Source organism: Phoxinus phoxinus, assembly GCF_949152265.1.
Source record: "Phoxinus phoxinus genome assembly, chromosome: 7".
In the NCBI taxonomy this organism is placed as follows: domain Eukaryota; kingdom Metazoa; phylum Chordata; class Actinopteri; order Cypriniformes; family Leuciscidae; genus Phoxinus; species Phoxinus phoxinus.
The window spans coordinates 12,528,011-12,551,636 of NC_136882.1; the positions used below are offsets into that span (position 1 = coordinate 12,528,011).

General features: G+C 38.7%; 2 protein-coding genes and 1 long non-coding RNA gene across 5 annotated transcripts; 1 reads left to right on the top strand and 2 right to left on the bottom strand.

Moving 5' to 3' along the window:
• Nucleotides 1–737: 737 nt before the first annotated feature.
• gtf2f2b (general transcription factor IIF, polypeptide 2b) lies at nucleotides 738–17,685 on the top strand. The gene is made up of 8 exons (XM_079617826.1): nucleotides 738–919; nucleotides 1,891–1,964; nucleotides 2,053–2,071; nucleotides 2,246–2,387; nucleotides 13,584–13,665; nucleotides 13,746–13,845; nucleotides 14,476–14,619; nucleotides 16,986–17,685. The coding sequence occupies exons 1-8, from the start codon at nucleotides 851–853 to the stop codon at nucleotides 17,121–17,123; spliced, it is 768 nt and encodes a 255-aa protein (XP_079473952.1). The 5' UTR covers nucleotides 738–850; the 3' UTR covers nucleotides 17,124–17,685.
• On the bottom strand, nucleotides 7,974–9,563 carry kctd4 (potassium channel tetramerization domain containing 4). The gene has a single exon (XM_079617825.1). The coding sequence runs from the start codon at nucleotides 9,434–9,436 to the stop codon at nucleotides 8,660–8,662; it is 777 nt and encodes a 258-aa protein (XP_079473951.1). The 5' UTR covers nucleotides 9,437–9,563; the 3' UTR covers nucleotides 7,974–8,659.
• A 1,615-nt stretch (nucleotides 17,686–19,300) lies between the features above and the next one.
• LOC307002012 lies at nucleotides 19,301–23,051 on the bottom strand. Of its 3 annotated transcripts, none has more exons than XR_013798390.1 (5): nucleotides 23,037–23,051; nucleotides 21,197–21,403; nucleotides 20,425–20,546; nucleotides 20,219–20,297; nucleotides 19,301–19,997 (listed from the first exon to the last, which is right to left on the bottom strand). It is a non-coding gene; the product is annotated as an uncharacterized lncRNA (long non-coding RNA). The 3 variants fall into 3 exon arrangements; XR_013798391.1 differs by having other exon boundaries at nucleotides 19,301–20,008; XR_013798392.1 differs by lacking the exon at nucleotides 23,037–23,051 and adding an exon at nucleotides 22,000–22,014 and having other exon boundaries at nucleotides 19,301–20,008.
• Between the last annotated feature and the right edge of the window lie 575 nt (nucleotides 23,052–23,626).

The following is a 23,626-nucleotide window of genomic DNA, read 5'->3' on the forward strand; positions in this document are numbered from 1 at the left end:
ATTTAAGTGATAGGCCTATCAGATGATACAAATATGAACACTTTCTAATTATAATTAATATCTTCACTTGATATTTGAATGGACGAATAAATGCAGAATTCAGTTGATCTCATGCCTTTAGAAACAGGCCCTGGACTTGAGGACTATTGAAACAAAAGAGGGTCAAACTGCTTCATCTAGTGGCGACTTCGTGAGATTTCCCATTTTCATGAGATTTTTCATTTTCATGAGATTTTCTGTTCACTTGAAACCACATTGCAACCTACTTACTAAGGAAAGTATCCATTTCTACTGAACTAAGATGTATAGGCAAATGACAGCGTGGATAAAATATCAGAATGTGAACATTGATTTTTGTGTTTATCATAAAGACAAATAGTTTTCTTTGAAATCTCAAACAAAACAAAAAAATAGTAAAAAAAAAAATCCATATGGGGTTTTTAGGATTTGTGGTATTCATATAAAAATATAAGTAGCCTAGTGATAAGTGGTTAAACATACATATATTCTGCATGCTACATAGTTTGTAGGTCAAGTAATTTCACTGCTTAAGGAACTTGGCAGTCTAATCTACACTAACCCGCTCAAAAACTTCCGGTTTTGTGATTATCTCACAGACTGTAAAAGGATTATCTTTAGATTGATGCAATGTAAAGTAAATATAATTTCTTCATATGACCACTAGATGGGGGTAAATAGATATATAAGTCTCTGAGGTGGCCAGCAGGTTTATGAACTAGAGTGTTCGTGTTGGATATGTACAACACAAAGATTTGCCTGTCATAAACCAACGACACATTTACTTATTTTCAGTAATAGCTTTTTGTTCATAACACAAAGCCCTTCAGTCATGTCAGACAAAGGAAAAGACGTCGACTTAACCAGAGCCAAACAAAATACGGGAGTCTGGCTGGTGAAGGTTGGTGATTTATCAGTCAGAAGTTGCTTTCTGAAGGTTGACTGCTGCTGAACATTTGAACAAACTCTGCAATATTGAACCATGGCTCTTGACGTAACTAACACTTTATACGGTCGACATGAATGAGAAGGCGCCGTCATTGGTCTCAAACTTTGATATGATTTCTCCAATTTTTATGCTACAAATTAAACCTAGGAAGGCTAAGTCTTCAACGAATCCCTAAAGTATGTAAATGAAAGAGTGCTGTGTTTTTAAACCTGCCCCAAAAATGAAGTTAGTTGTCAATAGGTGAGATATGTAAACAACAGGATTGAGAGAAACATGGATATCAGTTTAAATTATTTTAATCAGATTTAATAGTTTGCCATTATTTTTGTATACAATCCTCAGTTTACTCTCATTTGTTTTAAAGTATTTTAAATTAAAAAAGGAAACAAACAGAGAAACATTTTTAATTCTCCAAAACAGAAAACCAAGGTTAACATTTAAAAAAAAAACAATAGCAACGGTTTGCCAATTTTCAAAATTATGTTTTGTAAATCTTTTATATTTATACACAGTCATCAGGGATTATACCCTTGTAGCTCTTGTCTTATTGTTAAAATGGTTGTAAAACTTCAAATTGGGAGGCGTTTTAAAGGGAGAGGTGTGCTAGTGATCAGATGTTTGATTAACATTGAGAGATGGATCCAAGCTGTATACAAAGACCAGAATCAATGAGACTGTTTTTTCTTTTCTGGTTGGACTAGTAAGTAACCAGCTAAAAACAACCCTGAAAACCATAGCAATGAGCTAAGAACCACCTTAGCAACAGCACAGCAATGCCATGGCAATCTCACACTACATGCATCATCACTGTAGAAGGTTTACACTATAATTTGCTTTAAAAAATGTATAGTTGAATTAATAAACTTAGGCAATATTTTTGTTATACTCTGACAAATTTAGTTGTCTTAATCACTTTTCTTCAGGTTCCCAAATATCTTTCTCAGCAATGGGCAAAAGCATCTGGGCGAGGAGAAGTAGGCAAACTTAAAATTGGGAAGTATGGAAGTATTATTTTTAAACCCCATTCAAAATGGAAATTATTGTCTGAAATCTTTCCACTCATACTTTTTTTTCCTGTCTTTTAGAGCTCAAGGAAAGACTGTGGTAAGTTGTATTAATGTTTTTAAAGGCATGCATGTGGAGGGGTAGTGTTTGCTCCTCATGATTTATTCAGATATCACTGTTTATTTGCATAATTACTGTGATCAGACCCTGGGCTGGAGAGAGAGATCATTTGATGATGGTGCTGTTGCAGACATTGATTGATTGTTTCCTCAGGTGTCTTTCAATCTGAGTGAGGACCTGACAGTTGTGGAGTGCTCTGGGGAGAAGGTTTCGTCCGTGCGCAGCCCTAGAGAACATCCCTTCACCATGCAGACGGTGGGGGGTCAGAGCCTCGCTGTCTTTACAGAGAGCTCAGGTCAGTATAACGGTAGCCTCTGATACTGTGAAGACTAATTGGTTTAGGAAACTGTCACCTTTCTGTCCAAGATCGACATAAACAGTTAAGTGAGAGTTGTAGCCAATTCTTCATTACTTACATTTAATAATTTAGCAGACACAAGCGACTTGCAAAAGAGGAGAACAATAGAAGCAATCGAACCAACAAGAGGGCAACAATATGTAAGTGCAGTGACAAGTTCCAGTTAATCTAGCAGTGTCCTGTCCTCTTTATGAACTTTTTGAAGCATCAAAGTGGTAGTTGCGTAACTGTCAATGATGGAGGGAGAGAAATCTCTCAGATTTCTTTAAAATCTCTTCATCTGTGTTTTCAAAAATGAATGAAAGTTTTATGGGTTTGGACTGACATAAGGGTGAGTAGGACACCATTTTCATTTTTGGGTGAACTAACCCTTTAGCGAAAAAGATGCTTCTTTAGCCGTTTCTTGAAAACTCAGCAGCCCGGGTTGAGTTATGAAGTGCTTCCACCAGCAGGGAACAGTCGAGTTAAAGGTCAGTGGAAGTGATTTTGTGCCTCTCTGGGATGCCACCACAAGGCGCCGTTCACTTGCAGAACGCAAGCTTCTGGAGGGCACAAAAGTCTGAAGTGTTACCATCCATAAGTCTGAAGCATGCAAGTCAGTGTTTATTTCCAGTAAGCCGTTACATCAGCCAGTCCATATAATTGGATGATATTTGGATATGTTGAGATTATCGGTATAAACCAATAACTGCATGCCCGCTTGGCTGATGAACAGAATGAATCATCCTTCTAGTGAGGGTGGCACAGTGGCTCAGTGGGTAGCACTGTCGCCTCACAGCAAGAAGCCCACCGGAGCCAGGAGTCCTTTCTGTGGGGAGTTTGTGGGTTTTGTAGGGATCTGTGTGCGTGTGAAACAAGTCAAGTCACATTTATTTATACAGTGCTTTTTACAATACAGATTGTTTTTAAAGCAGCTTTACAGAGATAACAGGAATATAATGCAACAAAGTTTGTTTCCAGAAGAAAATAGCGTGACAGTCCAGCTTAAGTAAGTTCAGTGATGTTTTATGTTTGTTGTAAAAAAGTTCTTAATTTAGTTCATTTATATATATAGCCGCTCTGGAGAAAACAGTGATGTCATCGTCCAGCTCAGTTCAGTTCTCATATAATGGTGTCAATGCAGGCAGATCAATAATATTGTTTAAAATTTAGGTTAAATGTTCAATTTAATGTCCCCAAAGCTAAGCAAGCCAAAAGCCAATGGCAACAACGGTGAAAAAAGGCGACAGTGGCAAGGAACCAAAAATCCATCAGTGACAGAATAAAGAAAAAAACCTTGGGAGAAACCAGGCTCAGTCGGGGGGGCAGTTCTCCTCTGGCCAACAAACAGTGTATGATTATGATTCAGGCAGCATTATAGTTCAGAAGTCAGAAGTCAGATTGGATTAGAACAATCAGAATATTTATTAATTTCCATATTGTTTCCATATTGTTGAGGATCAGCGCCGATGGCTGTCGTGTCGATGAGGCCTTCACAGGGGAGAGTCTAGTTGACGCAATCTCTGCTGGCACTTCAGGGATGCGTTGTGGTCGTGTCCAGGCGCAGGTCCTCCATCTGATCATGATACGGCCCGGAACCGTCTTATTACAGTAAACCTCATAATAAGCAGAAAGACTAACATTAGCGTAGATGCCATTCTTCTTATGATGCAACGAGTACATCGTGTGTTATAGGAAGTGTTCCCAATCTATGCAGCCTAATAATGATTATGTGTCCCAGCACTCTCAGTTAGGAAGGGCATCCGGCGTAATACCTGTGCCAAATCTTATGTGTGTGCGCAGATAATTCAAAAACAGTTAAAGGATTATTTAAAAATGTTTTTTAATGTGCAAAATACGTTTTTATTTAACACATTGCTTGCTTAATCTATGTAGCAGTTTGTTTTTGTACATATTATTGCTAGAATAAATTTATACTAGCTCGTTGTTCTCTGGATATTGAAATCAGCATCGGCCACACACAAAAATCAGTTGGCAACAGCTAATTTATGTAGAACTGTAGGAGTTTTAGGAGCCTTCGCTGTGTCTAACTTGACTGGATGCAACAAAGCAAAAAAGGCACATTAGCATTCAAACGTTTTTGAAAGGAATTAATATTTTTATGCAACAAAGATACATTAAATTGATCAAAAGTGACAGTAAAGACATTTATAATGTTACAAACGATTTCTATTTTAAATTAATGCTGTTCTTTTGAACGTTCTTTTGATCAAAGAATTCAATTTTTTTTATTATAATAAGAAATGTTTCTTGAGCATCAAATCAGCATATTACCGGTAGAATGATTTCTGAATGGCCATGTGACACTAAAGACTGGAGTAATGATGCTGAAAATGCAGCTTGACAAATATATTCAAATAGAAAACGATTATTTTTAATTGTAACAAGATATTTTACTGTTTTAATTGTATTTTGCTGCGACTGTATCATGCCGTGCAGCATTGTATCGTTCATTATGGACAGACAAACTCCTAAAGCTGGAATCATTGTACACTGTACAAACTTGCGGACTTGAAGGACCATCCTCTTACTTCCCATTGCAAGATGACAGATATAGATCTTTAATAAGTGACCTCACTGAAGATCGCTGCATAACTGCAGCTCATATGCACAGCTTAATAATTGCAGTCTTACTGAAAATTACACAAGGCTAAGTGCAGAATTGCAATCATTGTGTTGTGCGCTTTTGTTCACTTATATATTTTTTTCCCTGTTGTCTGCTTGGCGCTCACAAGCCCCAGGTATTGATTAAGTGGTTGCTTAGCAACAGGTTGGCCACAGAAGTTGGCAATGAATAGAGGCTCTACTTGTACAGTTAAAAGCTTTTTCTGGGGGTGGAAGGGTAACAGTGTCTTTTTCTCAGTAAGTTATGAATTGAAATGGTTCAGGGTATGAACAGCTCTCTATTGGCTATTGCATGCATAAACAGTTTTCTTTGGTATTAGTTTCTTTTTTGGTGTTTAAGAGGACCAAGAGGGCTATTTGAGAGATGGAGGTCATGAAATCCGGTAGCAGAAAGATCACGGTTTTGTATTTTCTGTCATAAAGGCCAAAACAAAACCTCCACAACGAGGGTGTGCATGTTTAGAGATTGATTTGAACTGCACATCTATGTGTTTTAATAGTAGTAACCCTAGCTGTGAGGCATGTGATTAAGACACATGTGTCCTTGGCTTTAAGCTCACTGATTTAAAGAGAGACAAAAATGAAGATTCTGTCATATACTCGCACTCATGTTGTTGCAAACATGTAAGACTTTTGTTCCTCTTCGAAACCAAATGAAGATAATTATAATGAAATCTGAGGGATGTCTGTCCCTCCATTAAAAGTCTGTTCACACAAAACTGTTCAAAACATTCATAAAGAGATTGTAAAACAAATCCACATGAATTGAGCGATTTTATCCAAGTCTTCTGAAGAGACACGACCGATTTGTAACATTTAAAAACTTTTATCAGTGAAGGTACATCGAGAACTCAGAATGGTAAATGCAAGCTCAAGCCAGTAAGGTTCATTCTCACGTGTCAAGTTTGTACAGTTAAGATTTTTTTAATGAAGTCTCTCAGATTTCATTAACAATATCTTCATTTGTGTTTTAAAGATGAACAAAAGTCTTATGGGTTTGGAAAGACATGAGAGTCAGTAACTGATGGCAAAATTTTCTTTTTTTGGTCAACTATCCCTTTAAGATCCACACAGCCTTGTGTTCTGCAGAGTTTAAATAGTAAATGTTTTTATTATTACATAACCTCTCATTTTGAGACAGACTTCTGTAACAGCTTTTCAGTGCTTGCTGTTTTTTGAAGCAGTTGATCTGTCAGAAAGCAGCAGCGCATAAATGGACCAGGTGCAGCGGTGTGTGGAGGAGCTGCTGAGACTTTGTTAAGCTTTTTTTTTTTTCTTACTTATTAAGTCCTTCACAATGATAGGTTGAAGAGGGAGCTTGAACTGATCGACAGGGGCACTTAAAGCCTCCATGTTGCCAGGTTAAAGTTAGACTCAAAGAGTTGGACTCTCGTGCACACACGTGCGCTACTCTTTTGAAAGTTGCGAAAGCTGTTCTCTGTGCACAGTAGCGCTGATTTCCATCTGTGGCTTGAAATAGAGATGTCGCTTTTCAGCCTGCACAAAAGACAAGAGTCACGTGATTGGTAATCAAGGCTGGATGTTGGGGGTTGAGAAGGTTGTTTTTTTCGAGATATGCACAGTTAACGTGCTGTAAGAATGTTTAGTTAATTTAGCCCGCACATTCTTGGTTACAGATGTTTTATTTTAAAACCCACAGTTTATTAATCTGAGTATTAGTGATAATAGATATACTTGTTGAATATGGAGACATGCAGGCTTTGTTTTTCTCAGCAGTTGAAACTTGCATTTTTCTTATTCCAACTCCTTACTTTGATTTGTTCCATCGTGCTTTTCTTTTACAGATAGCCTTGACTATTGCCCATTTCGCATTGTTCTAACATGGCGATGTGCCTCTATTCAAGCTCACACTTTGGAAATTACATTAGCAGGAATTGTATTGTTTGCTTTTGCTCCATTCTATCTCTGCGTGGATGAGAAATTGGTCTCTTAAGGGCATATGAGTCCTTGAAGTCACATGTTCGCCTGACCATTAATTTTGTTCAAATTGAGAGGGAGCGATTAGTCATGCCTCCTTGGGAGCACACGATGAGAATCTTTTGGCTTCTTTTTTGTTATGTAGGAGTCGTATTTGCCTGGCAACAATTGGATGTGAGACTAATCCATGAATATTTCAGCTGTTAATGGATTCCTTCCATTTGAAATAAATGCTCCCGCTTACCAGCACCCTCCCGCAGGTTTCCAGTCCCCTGCTGGCAGCGGTTTAGAAACACATCAGACAGTGACGGTGGCTAATAAGCCCTGCTGTGGCTCATCAAATATGAATGACTGATATCTGCAATTAAAAAGAACCCTGTTTTGATGTCCACATGACAGACTGTGGAGATTTGAAGTTGTTTCTTTTTTTTTTTTTCTTCTCCCGTGTCAGAAATGTGCTTCTGACTCATTTTAGTGGGAGATTGCATGAGAGTGCATGACAGATTTGATGGAAAACAGATGGATACTAGTGTGTGGAGATGTCGGCTAATCCAAAGTGAGTGTAACCATATGTCTGCCTTTGCCTTTCTTTGAAACGGCCGACTTAGACTGTAACTGAATTTAGCTGTGTCGAGCAGAGCTGTTTTTCAGAATTACTCAGCGCTATTGACTGCGCTCTGAATGTTTTTTATTGCAAATTCACAGGGTGATTGATCTATTTTGAACTTGATATTTTCCCACGGTAATGTTCTTGGCTCTGACTAATGTATCTGCAACATTTGAACACTTAAAACATATTTTCTTAAGTTGACACGTTTTTTTTTTTTACTGTGCTAAATGAGTTTGCCTAGTTTTCTGGGAACATCAGATGTTGTTTATGAATCAGTGCACACATACTGGAATATATGTTATGTGTATGTATGCCATGTGCTCTAAAAATGATCACACCCATTTGAATTTGGATCAATGCTGGAGGAAATTTAATTTTAGGTCACATTTTGCTGCATATTATAACAAACTTTCAATTTAGGGCAGAGTATCTTTCTTACAAGCATACTTCACTGCAAATAAGAAAAAATAAAGCTCTATTTATACAGCCCACAGTAATTTGTCAGCGTACATTCCACAGTTCACAGACAAAACCATATGCAGTGTATATTTTCACCTAGAAGATGAACCACAGTCTCGTTCATACACTTTTCAACAGTGCTTTGAATAAATTATAATGCGGCTTTATTGTGCAAAACATTCACAGACTCAAAATTACAACCTGTTGTTTACTACATGTGTTCACATGACCAGAAATCACAAAACTTGCTCACAAATGTAATGATCATCACACTCAGCCTTTTGATTCCACAACACTCTGCAATTCATATCCATTATCATTATCACTATCACAAACTGTTGCTCTTCTTGTAAAAACAACTGCAAACAGAAGACAACTACATACACAAATAAAACAAAACCCCACAATACACTACATATCATCTCTCTTGTTTCTCAAGGCTGTCCGTTGAGTGTGTCATGTAGAAGCAGACTAGCGGAGTATTCCAGAACAGGTTTTCGGTTGAGGACGCTGGTGTTTGTTAATGCAAGATGGTTTTCGGCAGGTCATGTGGTTAGTGGTGACAGTTCTGCTCAGGTCACTTGACAAAATGCAGAGCCTCGCACTGAACCACTGATCCGCGACTGCTGTCTAGGCTGGTGAGCAGGCGGAAACCTCCTTTGAGCGCCAGCATCACCGTCTCCAGCTTCAGACACTCCAGTGTACACAAAAACGTGCTGTCCTGCTTCAGCACAAGCCGAGAGCCCTGCTCCGACTTGATGAAATGCCGGAACTGGATGACGTTTGACGACACCTCGAACTCCTCCGGAAAGCCATCCAAGCGACTTTTTGAGATCTGCACTAGGCGGCTTTTCACCTTCTCGATGAAGCTGTTGTCGCTGCTGTAGACCTTCAGACCCTGCGAGCGCTCGTGGCTGTCCGTCACCTCCAGGAAGGCGGGCTCGCGCTGCGTGGCCTGCTGGTGCTCCCAGTTCTGCAGGGCTTGGGCCAGCTCGCTCAACCGGTAGAAGTCGGCCTCGCGGCGGAGCAGCTCGCCTTCCTTGAAGTCCTCGGGCAGCACCAGCTCGCCCAGGCGCAGGAAATTCAACACGTGCCGGAAGATGGGCCCATCACGGTCGATGAAGGTGTTACCCATGGAGTCCACGTGCAGCACGGGCTTCTTCCCGGTGACCATCTCCTCCAGCAGGGATCCGGGGTGCTTGGCCAGAGTCTGGCGCTGTGCGGCGTACAGGTAGCCCCCCACGTTGATGGTGATGGTTCCGGATGAAGGTTTCTTAAAGCTCTTGCTGGGCTGCAGCAAGTCGGGATTGATCTGTCTCAGTTCGCTCTCCATCCTTCTGAGATTCCATTCCATGCCGTTCCTCACACCCAGCCTGGCGGAGTGTGTGTGGGGAGCGCGCGCGTGAGCGGGCGGGCGGACAAATAGGAGCGCAGCTGAGCAGCGCTGGCATGAAGCGCAGGAGCAGTGTGCGCTGCCAACAGTGTCTGAGCCTTTCACAGCCACGCAAACACATATATGTGTGCGCGTGTACACTCGCAGTGGGAGGAGGGGTGTTAAGGGTGGGCTCTACTGCGTCAGCGGTGTGGGCTCGGAAAGAGCGAGTGCTTTGCTCGCTGCTCTCCGCTCTAAAGGCTGCATTTAATCACCTTTCCACTTCAGCGCTTCTCTGGCTCTGCAATTAGCGTCACTGCCCTCTGATGAAAGGAGTCCTCGGTTGGGTGGCGGCACGTGAACTCACCGAGAGGGCCAAATCACAGGGATCCCACATAATGAACTCCCTCCAACAAAAGTGTGAGAAGAGCGAGATGTTAATGCTTTCACGTCTATCGTGTTAAGTCGTTGCTTTGAAAAGCCGTCTGTGTGATGTGCCGACAACTGGCAGCTTTATCGCCAAACGAGCCATATCGAGTACAGTGTAGGTGTAGTTATGTAAATTATTTGTTAGTCCTCATATCAAAAGGGATGAATGCATTGAAGCCTTCTCGCTCTTTCCGAGAGGCTGGGTTCGCTTTGAGGCGCTCGTCCGTGACCCAGTTATCGGCGAAGCCAAGAAGTGAGCCTTTGATAAGGAAGCCTATGCCTTCACTTGAAGTCATGGGGTCTGAGCTCGTAATTGGCCCCAAGCCGTCTTTAAGGGTGTTGTACATGCTACAAAGATGTACCGTGCTGTGTCACCATATAAAGCACCTAGAGAAGAGAACCCGAAATCGATATTTCTAATACAATTCCTTATAAACGTGGGCTGCCAGTAACAAAGAGCTCAAACCTTTGTCTGTCGCAAAGAGGACGTGCCCTTAAACAGCAGCAACATCTTTCTCAGTGATGTCCCTAACAATGACAGCCTGTCAATCATTCCTGAATGACGGCACTTCTACTGTTGCCCCAGGATGGGAGATGGACCCTTCTGAGCCACATTTTGTGCTATGTACGTCATTAGCAGCTGAGACGGGGTGGAGGCTAATTCACTGTCTAAGTGCTGGGGTCAATTTGGCTTTACATATTCATGATGGTTTCAATTGTTGTTTTCACACACTCGGTTTTTTTTTACTGAAGGACTTTTTTTTTAATCTAGCCTAATTTACATTTTGCCAAACAAATTATTTGATAGACAAATTTGACCATTGACAGCTGGTATTTTGGTTTATTAAATCACTTAATGAATCACTGCTATGGCAGTGATTCCTGGATGAGTTTTGTAGAACGGCACGATCAAAAGGGTCGTGTCAAATCATTATTGTTAACTAGCCCTATTGATGTCAAATGTCACATTTGTTTAAACTGTATAAGATTATATCAGATTCTTTAAAAACACCTAATTAATATTCAGAAGCTAAGCCTTCACCATGTTGTGATGTCCTCATCACTCTTTTAAATCGTGCCGCCCATGCACATAGCCATCTGATTATAGATGCAGTGACAGTTCATTATGGTCATATATGACTGATTATAGTTGTTATAGACGATGGCTCGGTCATGGATTAATCATCATTTGATTACTGGGTTTATTCATCTGCATTTGAATTGCAAACAGGATTTAACTGTGCCAGAGAAAATAGTGGGTGGCTGACCTGTTTTTTTTTTTACTCATCTATCTTTTTGTTTTAATTTGTGCACTTGTTTGTTCAACTTGAAGAAGCACAAATTGATTTCAGTCCAGCAGGGGCAGACTGGCAAATGTAGATCAGAGCTCTTGGATAGGAAATATGCTAGTTAAACTATGCAGAAGAATATGAAGTCTTGACAAACACAGAAACAATGAATGACGGCAAATTGGAGCAAATACTGTGCTTGTCGGCCAGATACATAATTGGTTATGCATATTCATGAAACTACAGTAGCCGAAACTATTTGAATAATTAAGTCATACATTACAAAACAAAATAGTGAATGGCATTTGTTTGTTTTTTTAAAGATAGCTCAAGCACACTTTTGAAAGCAAATATTTCACAAAATATAACTTCTCGGTTATAAAAACCTCTCGGATTTCATCGTTCCCAAGATGAACAAAGTCTTATTGGTTTGGAACGCCATGAGGGTGAATAATTAATGACAGAAATGTCATTTTTGGGTGAGCTATCCCTTTAAGTATGAATTTTGCTTTTATGTTGTTGTCATGGAAACATTCCGATTCAAAATAAAGTGGCAGTGACGTATGGCTGTTTCAAATGGCCACATATGAGACAGTAATGCCCTGCACTCACTTCAAATGATCTGCCCTTCGGATATCAGAATCGCCTTGAGACCAATTGTGAAAGGGAAGCTTTTAAAACGAATGCAATGAAATTCATGCATTTTTAATTGTGACTTAAGTGTCTAAATACATTTGGGGCTGCCATAGGCTACATGCCATTGTATGCAGTTTGTGAAATTGACAGCCAAGTGAAAAAAAAAGTACAATTGCTTGATGTTTGCTATATTTGCACAGTTCTTGCAGACACTAAAGTATTAAGTGCACAGTATTTCAAAACCGATGTGGAAATGGAGCCAGTAGAGAGAGAGCGGGAGAAACATGATTTTAAAATCTCCCGAGGCATATGATTAAGAGACTTATTATTATTTTACTGTCATATCTTGTCCCAAAATATCTCCCTCTACTCCCTCAGAGTCCTTTAAAATGATTACAACTGTTATTATGCTTTGGCAAATCTTCTCAGTGCTATGGCCCTTCACAGATTTCAGTGTTGAAAAGAACGAGGCTGATAGTCCATCAGTAAGTGATCACTTATGAAAAATCTTAATTGAAACGCATAAATTAAATGCTACAATGCAGTATTTGGATGGCGCGCAGTGCTAGACACATTTCAAAACAAACAGGCGCCGAGTGAGTGAGTTTAAGAGACCTTGAGGCATTTGAAAGGCTTCTTTCTCTGCTGCTGTATGCTGATGAAGAGACGTGAAGAGATTGAAGATCTGCCTGCAGGTGGGTGTGTGTGTGAGTGTGTGTGTGTGTGTGAGCGAGTGGAGGTATAGAGGCTGTGTCCTGCTGAGGGCTCGGGATGTTATTGCTCTTGTTCGGTGTCTCTGAGGAAGTCAAACTGGTGGGATCTTGTGAGGAGGTGGAAGACCGACCCCCGTAACCTCGCTATCATCTCGGCATCGGATCTGCTGCCCACCAACGGGTTGAGCAACTCACGCCACCCCCAAACACAGTCCTACTCCATTCAGAGCCAGCGTTAATGCATCTCTGGCTGATTTAGATGGATTCCTCCATGGAAATGCTTATGTAACGTTACTGGCCAAGTAAGATGCACGAGTCATGTGATGTTTGGGGAGAGACCGCGCAGAGGAGATGCGAACCTTGAGGTCTCGGTTTGCCCTGACCCCTCTTCATAGCCTCCGGGTAATTGCGAGGAAAATGGATGCTTTGTTGAAGTTGTGAAACACAAGTGGGCGTTTTTATGGAGTTACTCCAACAAGTGCTCTAACACTCATCTGGCAATAATTGCCAATAATTGTGCGCATTAGTGCTGCTCTGATGGATTTTGTGAGTGAAATATTTCTGCCCTTTAAAAGGGCCTGTGGGACAACAACCGCAAGGTATTACAGGCACCGCTGTACATTTAATACAATCAATAGAAGCAAGCTGAACCATTAGACTGGCTTCACCGTGCGCCAACAAATGGCAGCGGTGCAACGCAACGATGTTCTGCTGGAGGGAGGCTCATTTGGGTCTGATTAAAATCATCACTCATGGCTGGTTGACCCCATCGTTTTTCATACAAGAGTCAAACACTTCAGAATAGTGCCATAAAAACCACCTGGTTGAATCACAGTATTTCAATTGTCACCTAAAAAGAGGGGTTTTGTGCCGACGCTTTATTAGAGAGTGCTTGCTGTTGAAGTATGTTAATGTTTTAGTACAAAGAAAAGGCCATTAGTTGTCCTCGCAAAATTCAGACATTTTTAATTGGTTTTGCTTATCCTTTGTATGAGTGTGTAATGCATAACATAAAACAAGTAATTTTTTTGGTGAACCAAGTCGAATGTTGTTGTTTTTAAGACAAGCTGGCTCTTGAAGGCATGGTTGTTCAGCGAGCTGAATGCAGACCTGCAGTCAGTGAGAGCTACATGAAATTAAAGAAGTAAGTCAAAGCTGTTCAGAATAATATGATCCTGTCACATGTATTTGATCTGATCATCTGGAGATGTGTTTTATTCACAGGCTGCAGATTGAAGAATCCACCAAACCTCTTCGTTTTTCTCAGAAGCTTGAGAAAGCCATCACAACTAATTACAAACCTGTGTCCAACCACAGCTATAATGTAAGTGAGTGTGTGGATCAGGTATTTCCTATGTTAAGGGGACAAAATATCCCTACAGGGATGGCATAAATTATACTAAATTATGTTTTTTGAAAATATAAAAAGGCAGAAAGTTTGCTGTGATTGGTAGGTTTGGGTTAGGAGATTGAATACAGTTTTTAAAGTGTAAAAAATATGATGTCAATGGAAAGTCCCCATAAAACATGGAAACCCAACGTGTGTACAACCATCTTCATGAGGACCGGTTTGAGTTTTAGACCATTGGAGTGAGAACAAATAGAGTAAAGTGAGGACATTTTGGCTGGTCCTCACTTTCTGAGAGCCCTTTAAAGGCCTGTTTGAGGGTCAATACTTTGTTTTAGGGATAAGGTTATAGTTAAGGGGGTAAGGGTTCAGGTTAGGCACCTAGTTGTGATGAGTAGGGTTGGGGTAAGGAGCTAGAGATTGCATTGTGTCAATGAATGTCCTCACAAAGGTGTGTGTGTGTGTGTGTGTGTGTGTGTGTGTGTGTGTGTGTGTGTGTGTGTGTGTGTGTGTGTGTGTGTGTGTGTATATATATGTGTGTGTGTGACAGATATCATAACTGTAGCGAATTAATGAATGCTCTGTTTTGCTTATGCTTCTGTTCAGTTGGAATATGAGAAGAAAAAGAAAGAGGAAGGAAAGCGTGCAAGAGCCGACAAACAGAAGGTTCTGGAAATGCTCTTCTCTGCCTTTGAGAAGCACCAATACTACAACATCAGAGACCTGGTGGACATCACAAAGCAACCGGTGGTGAGCTGTGCAGCTCAAGATGAGTAAACGTGCAAATACTGTTATAGGAACAGAAACGGCTCTCTCCAATATTTTTAACCTGGACTGCAGTACCCCTTTTAACTGCTAGCTGTCAATATTAAGTTGACATTATTGCAAAGTGCACTTTTTAAGTGTACCTAAGTGTGTTGAGAAAAAGTAATGAAAGTGTGCTTTTTAAAAAATATACTTTGAGGTACTGTACACACTATAAGTGTGCATTCAATAGAATTCACCTCACTTCTTTTTCACAAGGGTTTTTTTCTGACAACATTATAGCAATGGTAAATCTCATTTGTTTCTCTGTCTTATCAGAAAGCATACACGAGAGAGATTAAACCAAGTAACAAGAAATCACAAATATTTAACATGGACGTGGTCTTGATTATATTATCATAGATAAGTGAGCTCCTATGAATAAATGCCACTTGACTGCTGCCTCTGTCTCCCTGAAGGATTGGAGAAATATAAATGTGATTGAAGTTAGATGAGTCATAACTAAAAAGAAACTAAACTGAGTAAGAAAAATACTTCCCACAGTGGTTTTGCCATTTAGTGGATTACACTAGTGAGGCTAAATAAAGAATTTATTACTTTTCACAAAGTATCTGAGAGACTTGATTAAAGACCCCCTATGGTGAAAATCAAGTTTTTAAGGTTGTTTATATGTCTATGGGGTGTTTTTAGTGTTTCACCTGTTTAAGACAAACCATGTGCAAATTCATAAGTTGAATTTACGTTTATTTACATTTATGCATTTGGCAGACGCATTTATCTAAAGTGACTTACTTTGCATTTCAAGTTTCACATTTACATTCTTATCAGTTCTTGCTTTCCCTGGGAATCGAACCCATGACTTTGGCGTTGCAAGCGCCAAACGCTCTACTGTTTGAGACAGGAAAGTCAAATGTAACAAATATGTTGTAACAAATCACGTCAACTTTAGCATATCATTAACTATACTGCGAAGCAGGGGATTCTCAAGAGAAGCCAGATTATCCCAGTATATTTTTCTGTTGAAATGAAAAATAGAGTACATTTAACTGGTTCAAACATGTATGGTTAAATTAAACACTTGCCATTGTGCAGCGTTTACTACAGTAAAGTTGACTGTAAAGGGAGATTTTATTTAACAGAATCGAATTTCTTTTTTCTTTTTTTCTAACACTTATTTTTCCGGATCTTATGAAGTCGCAATGTTACTCATTTAAATAATCTCTGCCCACAGAATAAGCAAAAAAGGGGACGAGGCTGCATTAGAGAAGACAATGTTGTCGCTACATCAAAGAGACACTGTTTTTTCCACATTTCCAAAAACTAATTTGTTTGACCTTCCTGAGGCTGACGAACTTAGCGAAACTTATTTTAAACACTGTTCCTGAACATTATAACCCCAATGTTTATCTGTGCGCTGCACATTTTATGGAGAACAGCTTGTTCTTCTGCTTTTGTAAGACAAAATTACAAAAAACACACCACTCTGAAATGTCCTGTGAAATCCGTGCTTGCAAAAATCTGTGCATGAAATGCGTTCTGCACGATCCTCTTGTTCATTAACATTGTCAGGGTCTGAATCGGGCTCGAATTGGTTTGAGATTGACGCCATCATTAATATTTACACTAGAGAAGAACTTGCAGTTATGGAGGGGCGGGACATTTCCCGAACGCACACCCGAAGTGCTGCCAATCACAACACTGGGCCAGCTAACCAATCACAGCACATTTTGTATTCGGAAGGAGGGGCTTCATCGAAACCAGCGTGTTCAAGTGAGACTGGAGAGAGAGAAGCTGAAATAATGTAAAAAAAATTATGCGTTTTTTGAACAATCAAGCTTGAAAAAAATTCTAGTACACCCTAAAAACACAATCAAGAAAAAGGGGTAATAGGACCCCTTTAAGAAGATTTACCAGCCATAAATATTTTTTTTACCAGCCACGAAACTATTTGCAAAAACAGGTAGTTATGACATAAAAAGATTTACAGAATATTTACAGAAATTTTATGAAGTAATCAAATGAAAAATATCACTGCATAGTCTTCACTGTTTAAATTAAAAATAGTTCAATCCTTAATAAAGTTACAGAAGTTATTCAGTCAAGGGCAGTGAGTGATTCTGTTGTTGTTTGAATAACATTAAGGACACAGACGGCTGCAGGGATATTAGGCAGGTACTCTTGCGCTTGAATATTTCAATTGGCAAGACTTAAACCTACATGACGATGCAGCAATTGTCCTGAGCGTCGTCCACGATCTCACAAGATTGCATTGCTCAAAATTGTAGCATGGTTGCATGTATGATTGTTTTTTGGCAGCATGTGTTCACCCTGTCTATCTACTCTTCCTCTAGATTTACCTGAAGGAGATTCTCAGGGAGATCTGCGTGTACAATCCCAGAGGGCCTCACAAGAGCACCTGGGAGCTGAAATCAGAGTATCGCCACTATAAGGAAGGACAGGAGGAGGAGGAGGAGGAAAAAATGGAGTAATTCAGTTTGCATAAGCTTGGGGGTCTGTTTTGTTTCATGTAACTGTTGTTTCTTTCTGTGCCAGAATTTTTTTTTTGGTCTCTTGTTCATAGACCTTGTTAACTCTCCGGTGGAATGGATGTCAGTAGAAAAGAAATGAAGATATACTTTTTTTCTTGGGTTACATAAAGTGTTTCTCTAAGAGCATTATGAAATGAATACTTTAATTTGCATATGACTCTTGCATTCTTCTGAGTTAAGAGCACTTGTGTGTTATGGTTACGGGAGCATATTAATAGTATTAATGAAAACGCAGAGACCTTTTGGACTGAACAGATGTGTTCTACTGGGCAGGAATAATCACATGCAAGTAAACTGCTCAAGCCCAAGCCCATGGGACTCGTGTATTCAACTTTACATAGATTTCATCCTAAAAAGTGCACAAAAGTTTTCAGACTTATAAACCATGTGCAAAATTCCCTTTATAAAACCCAGTCAGTGGAAGATTGTGCACACATGCAACTCCACCCCGTCTCCTCCCCGAAACAACCATATAGAGGTTACACCGATTATTGTGTGTAGGCTATCTTTGGATAGTTTACAAAATAAAACAATAGGCTACCGTACTCTTTGGTGTTGTTTTAAACCCCAAATCTTTTACTTGTAACATTCTTCATTAACAATTATTCAATTATATGTAATATAATCATTAATCATGGAATATAATCATTGCAAAAAAAAAGAGAAGTAGTTTCAATGTAGCTTGACAGTAACTTTTTCAGAAGGGTTGCTTGACTCTTAACTATAATCTTAACTATACTTTACTTTAGGAGTAGCTTGTCAAGCTAGTTTGAGTAGCTTCCCCAACACTAGTAGTATGCATATCCTTATCTGCATATCATTTTCAAGTGATACCATGTTTAATGGTACAAACATTAGGTAAATATGAGATACGGACTATACATGCTATTTGTGCGGTTACATCGCATTTCTAAAAATCATTTTGTATCATTGTCTTGTTTTAGAATAAATATAGGCTATCAAAGTATCTATAAAAGCTAAATTGTATAAAATATTTTTCAGAGATTTAGTATTCTTTTTCACTGGCCAAATAATATTTTGTTTACACTTTAGTTTAGGGTCCAATTCTCACTATTTACTAGTTTCTTATTAGAATGCATATTACTAGGATATTGGCTGATTATTAGTACTTATAAAGCACATATTAATGCCCATGACCATATTCTACATCCCCTAATCCTATCCAATACCTAAACTTAACTACCTTACTAACTATTAAATGAGAAGTAATTAGGAGTTTGAGGCAAAAGTCATAGTTCATAGCGAGAATTGGACCCTAATCTAAAATGAGACCAGTTTTTTAATTTTTAATTACATCAAATTTATGCAATTTTGCCTAAAAGATAAACAGGGTTTAGTATTGTCATCTGACCTTTTCAAACCAGCCAATGGACTGGTCCACTGCTGAACGAAAGTGTGCATCATTGATCATTGTTCTCACAAAAAACTATATTCTCAGAACATGTGATTTAGTTTAAAGAGAAATGATCATGCATAGAGCACTTTTCACTGTCAAACTTTACAACCACAGGAAATGTTCAAAAGCAGCACATCCACTACAAATATTTCCATCTAAAGTCATATTTTTTTGCTGACTTTTTGGATAATGGTTTATTGTATCTGAGTGCTTAACTATTGAGAGTGGAATATTTCATCTAAATGTCTATCAAAATGAGAATGGTTTAAAATCACCGTTTACTTAATTTCTTCACTCACTCCATTAAAAGTGCATTCACAAGGTGTAGTAGAGTATGCGATAATTCATGAAGTTTTTTTTTTTTATATAAATCTCTACAAATGGAAAATTGCGTAGAGAAATTATGCCTTTTTATGCGTCCAAAAGGTTTATACATCAGGATCCAGGTCACACTTCACAACTGACAGAAAAAGTGGGGTTTGCATGGCAAGTTGAAACATTTAGGAACTAAAGACCTTCAGACAGTTACCTAATCTTTATTATTTATAAACACATTGCCCCAAAATCCATCACCGTAACACATTTTAGACCTTCTGCAATCACCATTGTTGTCAACAGTGTTACCTCAAATCTTTTTCCATTTAAATTAGCATGAAGGCAACACAACATATGTTTATTACATGTATACTTTTTATTTGGGATTTGGATATACCATGAAAATAAACATTTCATTTAGTCTGGATAAAGGTATCCAAACTGTTGTTCACCTAATATAACACACATTAAAGAGTCTTTGGTGTTTCCATGGTTTCTACAGAAGTAAAACCGGAAATCAATGGTAAGGCGGACATGTCATTGACAGATGTTACACAGGTTAAAAAGGCTGATTTCTCTGCATTTAAACATTTTAAGAAACATTTAAGACAATTCAAGCACAAAAGTCAACAATATGCAACTGTTCTAGTGGTTTTTGGATGTTTTAGTTGTGCATTTAACAGTAGTGTATAAACTGATTGAAGCTAGTTTTCTTTCAAACATGCAATAATGAGCTACAATTTTTAAGATGAAGACAAAGTCACTCATTTTATCATTACAATGAGCATCAAACAACCGCAGCACGCTTTGTTTGGATTCCTCACTGGATGTTTTTTATGAAACAGGAGGAAATCTATAGACCATAACATTAGGTAATGTCTTGTATACTACATTTACACGCGTTCATCTGTGCGTTCTCCCCATCTGATGTGTGAGAGCCAAGTGTGGTAGGTGCTGTAGGTGTGAGATTCTTATTCCATCACCACCTTCATACATTTGTTTCTCTCAGCCTTTCGGCCCTCCACTGTTATTTCTCCTCAGCTTGGGTGGACCCAGCATGCCATCTGGATTTATAGTTCTGCCTGCGGAAAAACTGGGAAAAGAGGAGGAGTCAAATAAAGTCCTCAGACCTTCAGGCACACAAGCCTGCAGAGAAAACATGTGCTCAGCTAATACATGCTATTATGTAGTTTCACAGGTCGTGACCTCAGTAATTTTGTAGTCATCATTGCACATCTTTATCGCATTTTAGTCCATTGCTATTAAACTATTTGCAATAAAAGTGCATTCAAGTTAGCTTTACCTTACAATCCTTTGCATCATTTAATATTTTCTTTGTGTGCCATTCAGCTTGACTTCATCTTGGCTTTAATGATGAAAACCTAAGAGGGGGGGGAAAAAAAAACAATATTAAGCTCATTCACCATGATATATAATATCAGTGTTAATGCATATTCATGAGGCAGAAGGGCTCTTGACTTAGTGAGCACTCGTATGCTAATGCAGTACCTGACGGCCTCCTACATGTTAAACGCATTTTCATTTAATGGGCACCTTCCCTCTGCTCTCGACTGATGCTCGGACCCCAGTGTGAGAGAGCGGCCCATATCGGTCCATGTCCTGCAACACATCTAGTGAGAAGAGGAGAGGAGTAAATTAGTCATTTCATAACTCCAGACATTCAATCAGTAATTCCCCACAATCTACTCTCAAATGAATAATCACTAACAAAGAAATGCTTGACCGTCAGGGAAGTTATTTTTTTTGTCATATCAATAAATAATTTAAAAATACAATACATACTGTATGCAATTCATGCTAACATAACTTCAACAAACCTGTTCTATGAAGTTGTTTTTTCAGGTGACAAGACTAAACTAAAATATATATATAAATATAATTTACTAAGTTAATAAAATAGATAAAAGTGGAAAGGATTGCATTTTAACGGTATAGAAAATGGTTTATACATTTTGCAACGATGTATATTTTCATTTAACTCCAGATTAAGCTGAACTGCATCTATCCTAATATTTTTCTGAAATAAGATATTTCAGCTTATACATTTAAAAGTAAAAATGCACAAAGTTATATGTGTATGTAACTTAGAATATTATAATTTATTACAAACAATACACATCATCAAGTAGTTCATGATGGTGAACACGTGTTTCGTAGGCCAGAGCCTGAACTGAACAGTAGGGAAAACCAAAACCGTCGTGTAAATGACCTTCAGTCCAGATCCGTGCGCATTTAAGATTGTGGGTAAAGTTCAGATTACCTGCTATGCCGTCTTGGGGAGTCATTGTAGCGGACAGTGATTTCGGTCACTGATATAAGGCTTCAAGATCCACTGCTTCAACCACCTCTGCTTCTTCTGGTATTTCTTCGGAAAGGGAGAAAAACCTCAAGACACCGGGGTTTAAAAGCGGCAGGAAATGCATCATCACTCGCCTCTCTCCGCCCATCGACTGCACATGCGCGCCCTCTACAGGAGATTATCATTATACACTCATACCAAAATATTTGAGACTTGAAATTTGATTTGCCATTGTCGCTGATAAATTTGATCTAAAAAAAAAAGTAGCTTATTTTAGTTCAGTGACTTTCCAAAATGTTTAATTTATGTATTAAAAAAACTCAAACTAAAATAATTAATAATAACTGCATAGATATATTTCCATCAGTTAAAGTCGCTGTAGAATTATTTATTTATTTTAAAAATAAGATCTAAGTATTAAAACATTTTCAGCAGTGCTTGAAAGCTTTGGGATGAGGAATAATCAGAAAATTCCTAAACTAATAATTTATTTCATATATATATTGATCTATTTTAGACACATTTAGTGGAAAGCCCTACAATTTTACATTATATTTTTTAGACTAGACATTTAATTTTTCTAGCTATTTTCAAAAACCATGGCCACTGTTGGTCAAATCGCTTTGTAAATCTCAAAGCAGTAATACCAAACAATTCTCAATAGTAATAGGCTACACATGCAGCTATGTTTTAATCGCACGATCTTAGTTTTTATAAATGTAGCCACATGATGCTATATATAAAGACACGTTTAGCCTACTCACTGTGCTCTCAGTGTCAGCAGGGGGTGCTATTCAACAAGCAATCATATATGGACAAACCTTATTCAGAGCAGCCATGACAGGTATGATAAATGCGAGGCTGTGAGGTATATGGACTGTATAAAAAAGCTGTATAAAGCACCTAGATCACTTATTTAAAAAAAATTGTCTACTGAAATTGCTTAGAAAGGTATTTTCGTCATCGGAACAATCCAAAAACACTTTAAATAATATCAGTAGCCTACAACAACAATGGAGATGCTCACAGCCTCGCTTTCATTCCCGCTAAAAAATGTGACGCTGCTGTGAATAAGGTCTATAACTCAATGATAAGATAAGATAAGACACTCAGCCTCCAACTAATTAATGTTGATCATCAACCCTAATACTGAAACAATTCACGAACTAGGGTAAACACAATCTAATCTAATCCTGAAAAACTGTGCTTAGGGGGCTTTTTGAGCACCGACAGATGATTAATGCTGCCTCTTTTTGTCTAATTAGTGTCTGAGCAAAATGAAGCCATTTGCAACCGATTTCATTCCCCCTCGGGATATAGATAAAGTAAACGGACCTTATTTTGTATTAAAACCCCCGCTTTTCTGTTTTTATGCTAGGTATTGCCACGTGACTGTGTTGTTGATTGCCTGGTAACAGATAATAAAGCACTTGTACAGTATAGCTATACACTAATATCCAGATGAGGGCAGTAGTGCGTTATGAACTTACAGAGACAGAGCAAAGCCACATTTTACACCTTTTGAAAGATTTTACTTCTGGAACTAATGCATTTAAAACAGACACATTTCCTTAAGATATATAGAAAGGCCATTTAAATGAGATCTTCTCAAAGGAAGACTAGCGTAATCATTTCAAGTGGGCTATTATAATGTTTCAGGACCGATAGGTTCTTTTCACTGATTTGCAATGTCCTGCAGCAGTGATGCTAACAGCTAACAATAGTGCCAGTTGTTTCAAGGCACCTCACTGTACATCCACTTGAGAGATAACAAGAAAAAGCAATCAAATTCTCAAATTACCAACAACTTCCCATGTTCAGCTGACTGTCCAATTATCTGCCGGCCCTTGATACAACAGCCAGTGACGCAATTACATTAAAATGCTTACACACTCTGGGCTGAAAATGGCTGTCCTTCAATCAGTGTGTGTCCTTAGAGATATGCTGCATATGCAGATGAGCTGCTTAAAGAGATGCATTGGGTCATAAATGCCCAGTGCAATTAAAGTCTTCAAACTGGGGATGAGACTCCGAGTGATTTATCAAAATGAGCCTCTTTCCAGTTTTTATCTGCGGCGTAGGGAAAAGTCAATGCGTGAGACCTTTCATAAAGTCGTCTATGATGCAAACCAGTCAATATCCTGCTTAAAACTCAAATGTGTAATCTGTAGACGGCTTAAAATCTCGACTCTTTGGGGAAAGCAATGGGCACACTCATGCAGATTTTGGGAAATGAAAGTTTTTAAATATTAAAGGTTTCAAAGATTTACTTTGACCATTTATTGGCTGTTCGTGCATGCTGTCAAGTTATATTTATGGCAGTAATTTTAGTGTGTTTAATTGGAATATGAATATTTTACTGTGTAGTTCACCCTTAAGCTGTGAGAGACT

Coding starts and splice junctions, on each gene's coding strand:
- gtf2f2b (XM_079617826.1), top strand. CDS start 851: ATGTCAGACAAAGGAAAAGACGTCGACTTAACCAGAGCCAAACAAAAT. Junction 920..1,890: donor CGGGAGTCTGGCTGGTGAAG/GTTGGTGATTTA, acceptor ACTTTTCTTCAG/GTTCCCAAATATCTTTCTCA. Junction 13,846..14,475: donor TGTCCAACCACAGCTATAAT/GTAAGTGAGTGT, acceptor GCTTCTGTTCAG/TTGGAATATGAGAAGAAAAA.
- kctd4 (XM_079617825.1), bottom strand. CDS start 9,436: ATGGAATGGAATCTCAGAAGGATGGAGAGCGAACTGAGACAGATCAAT.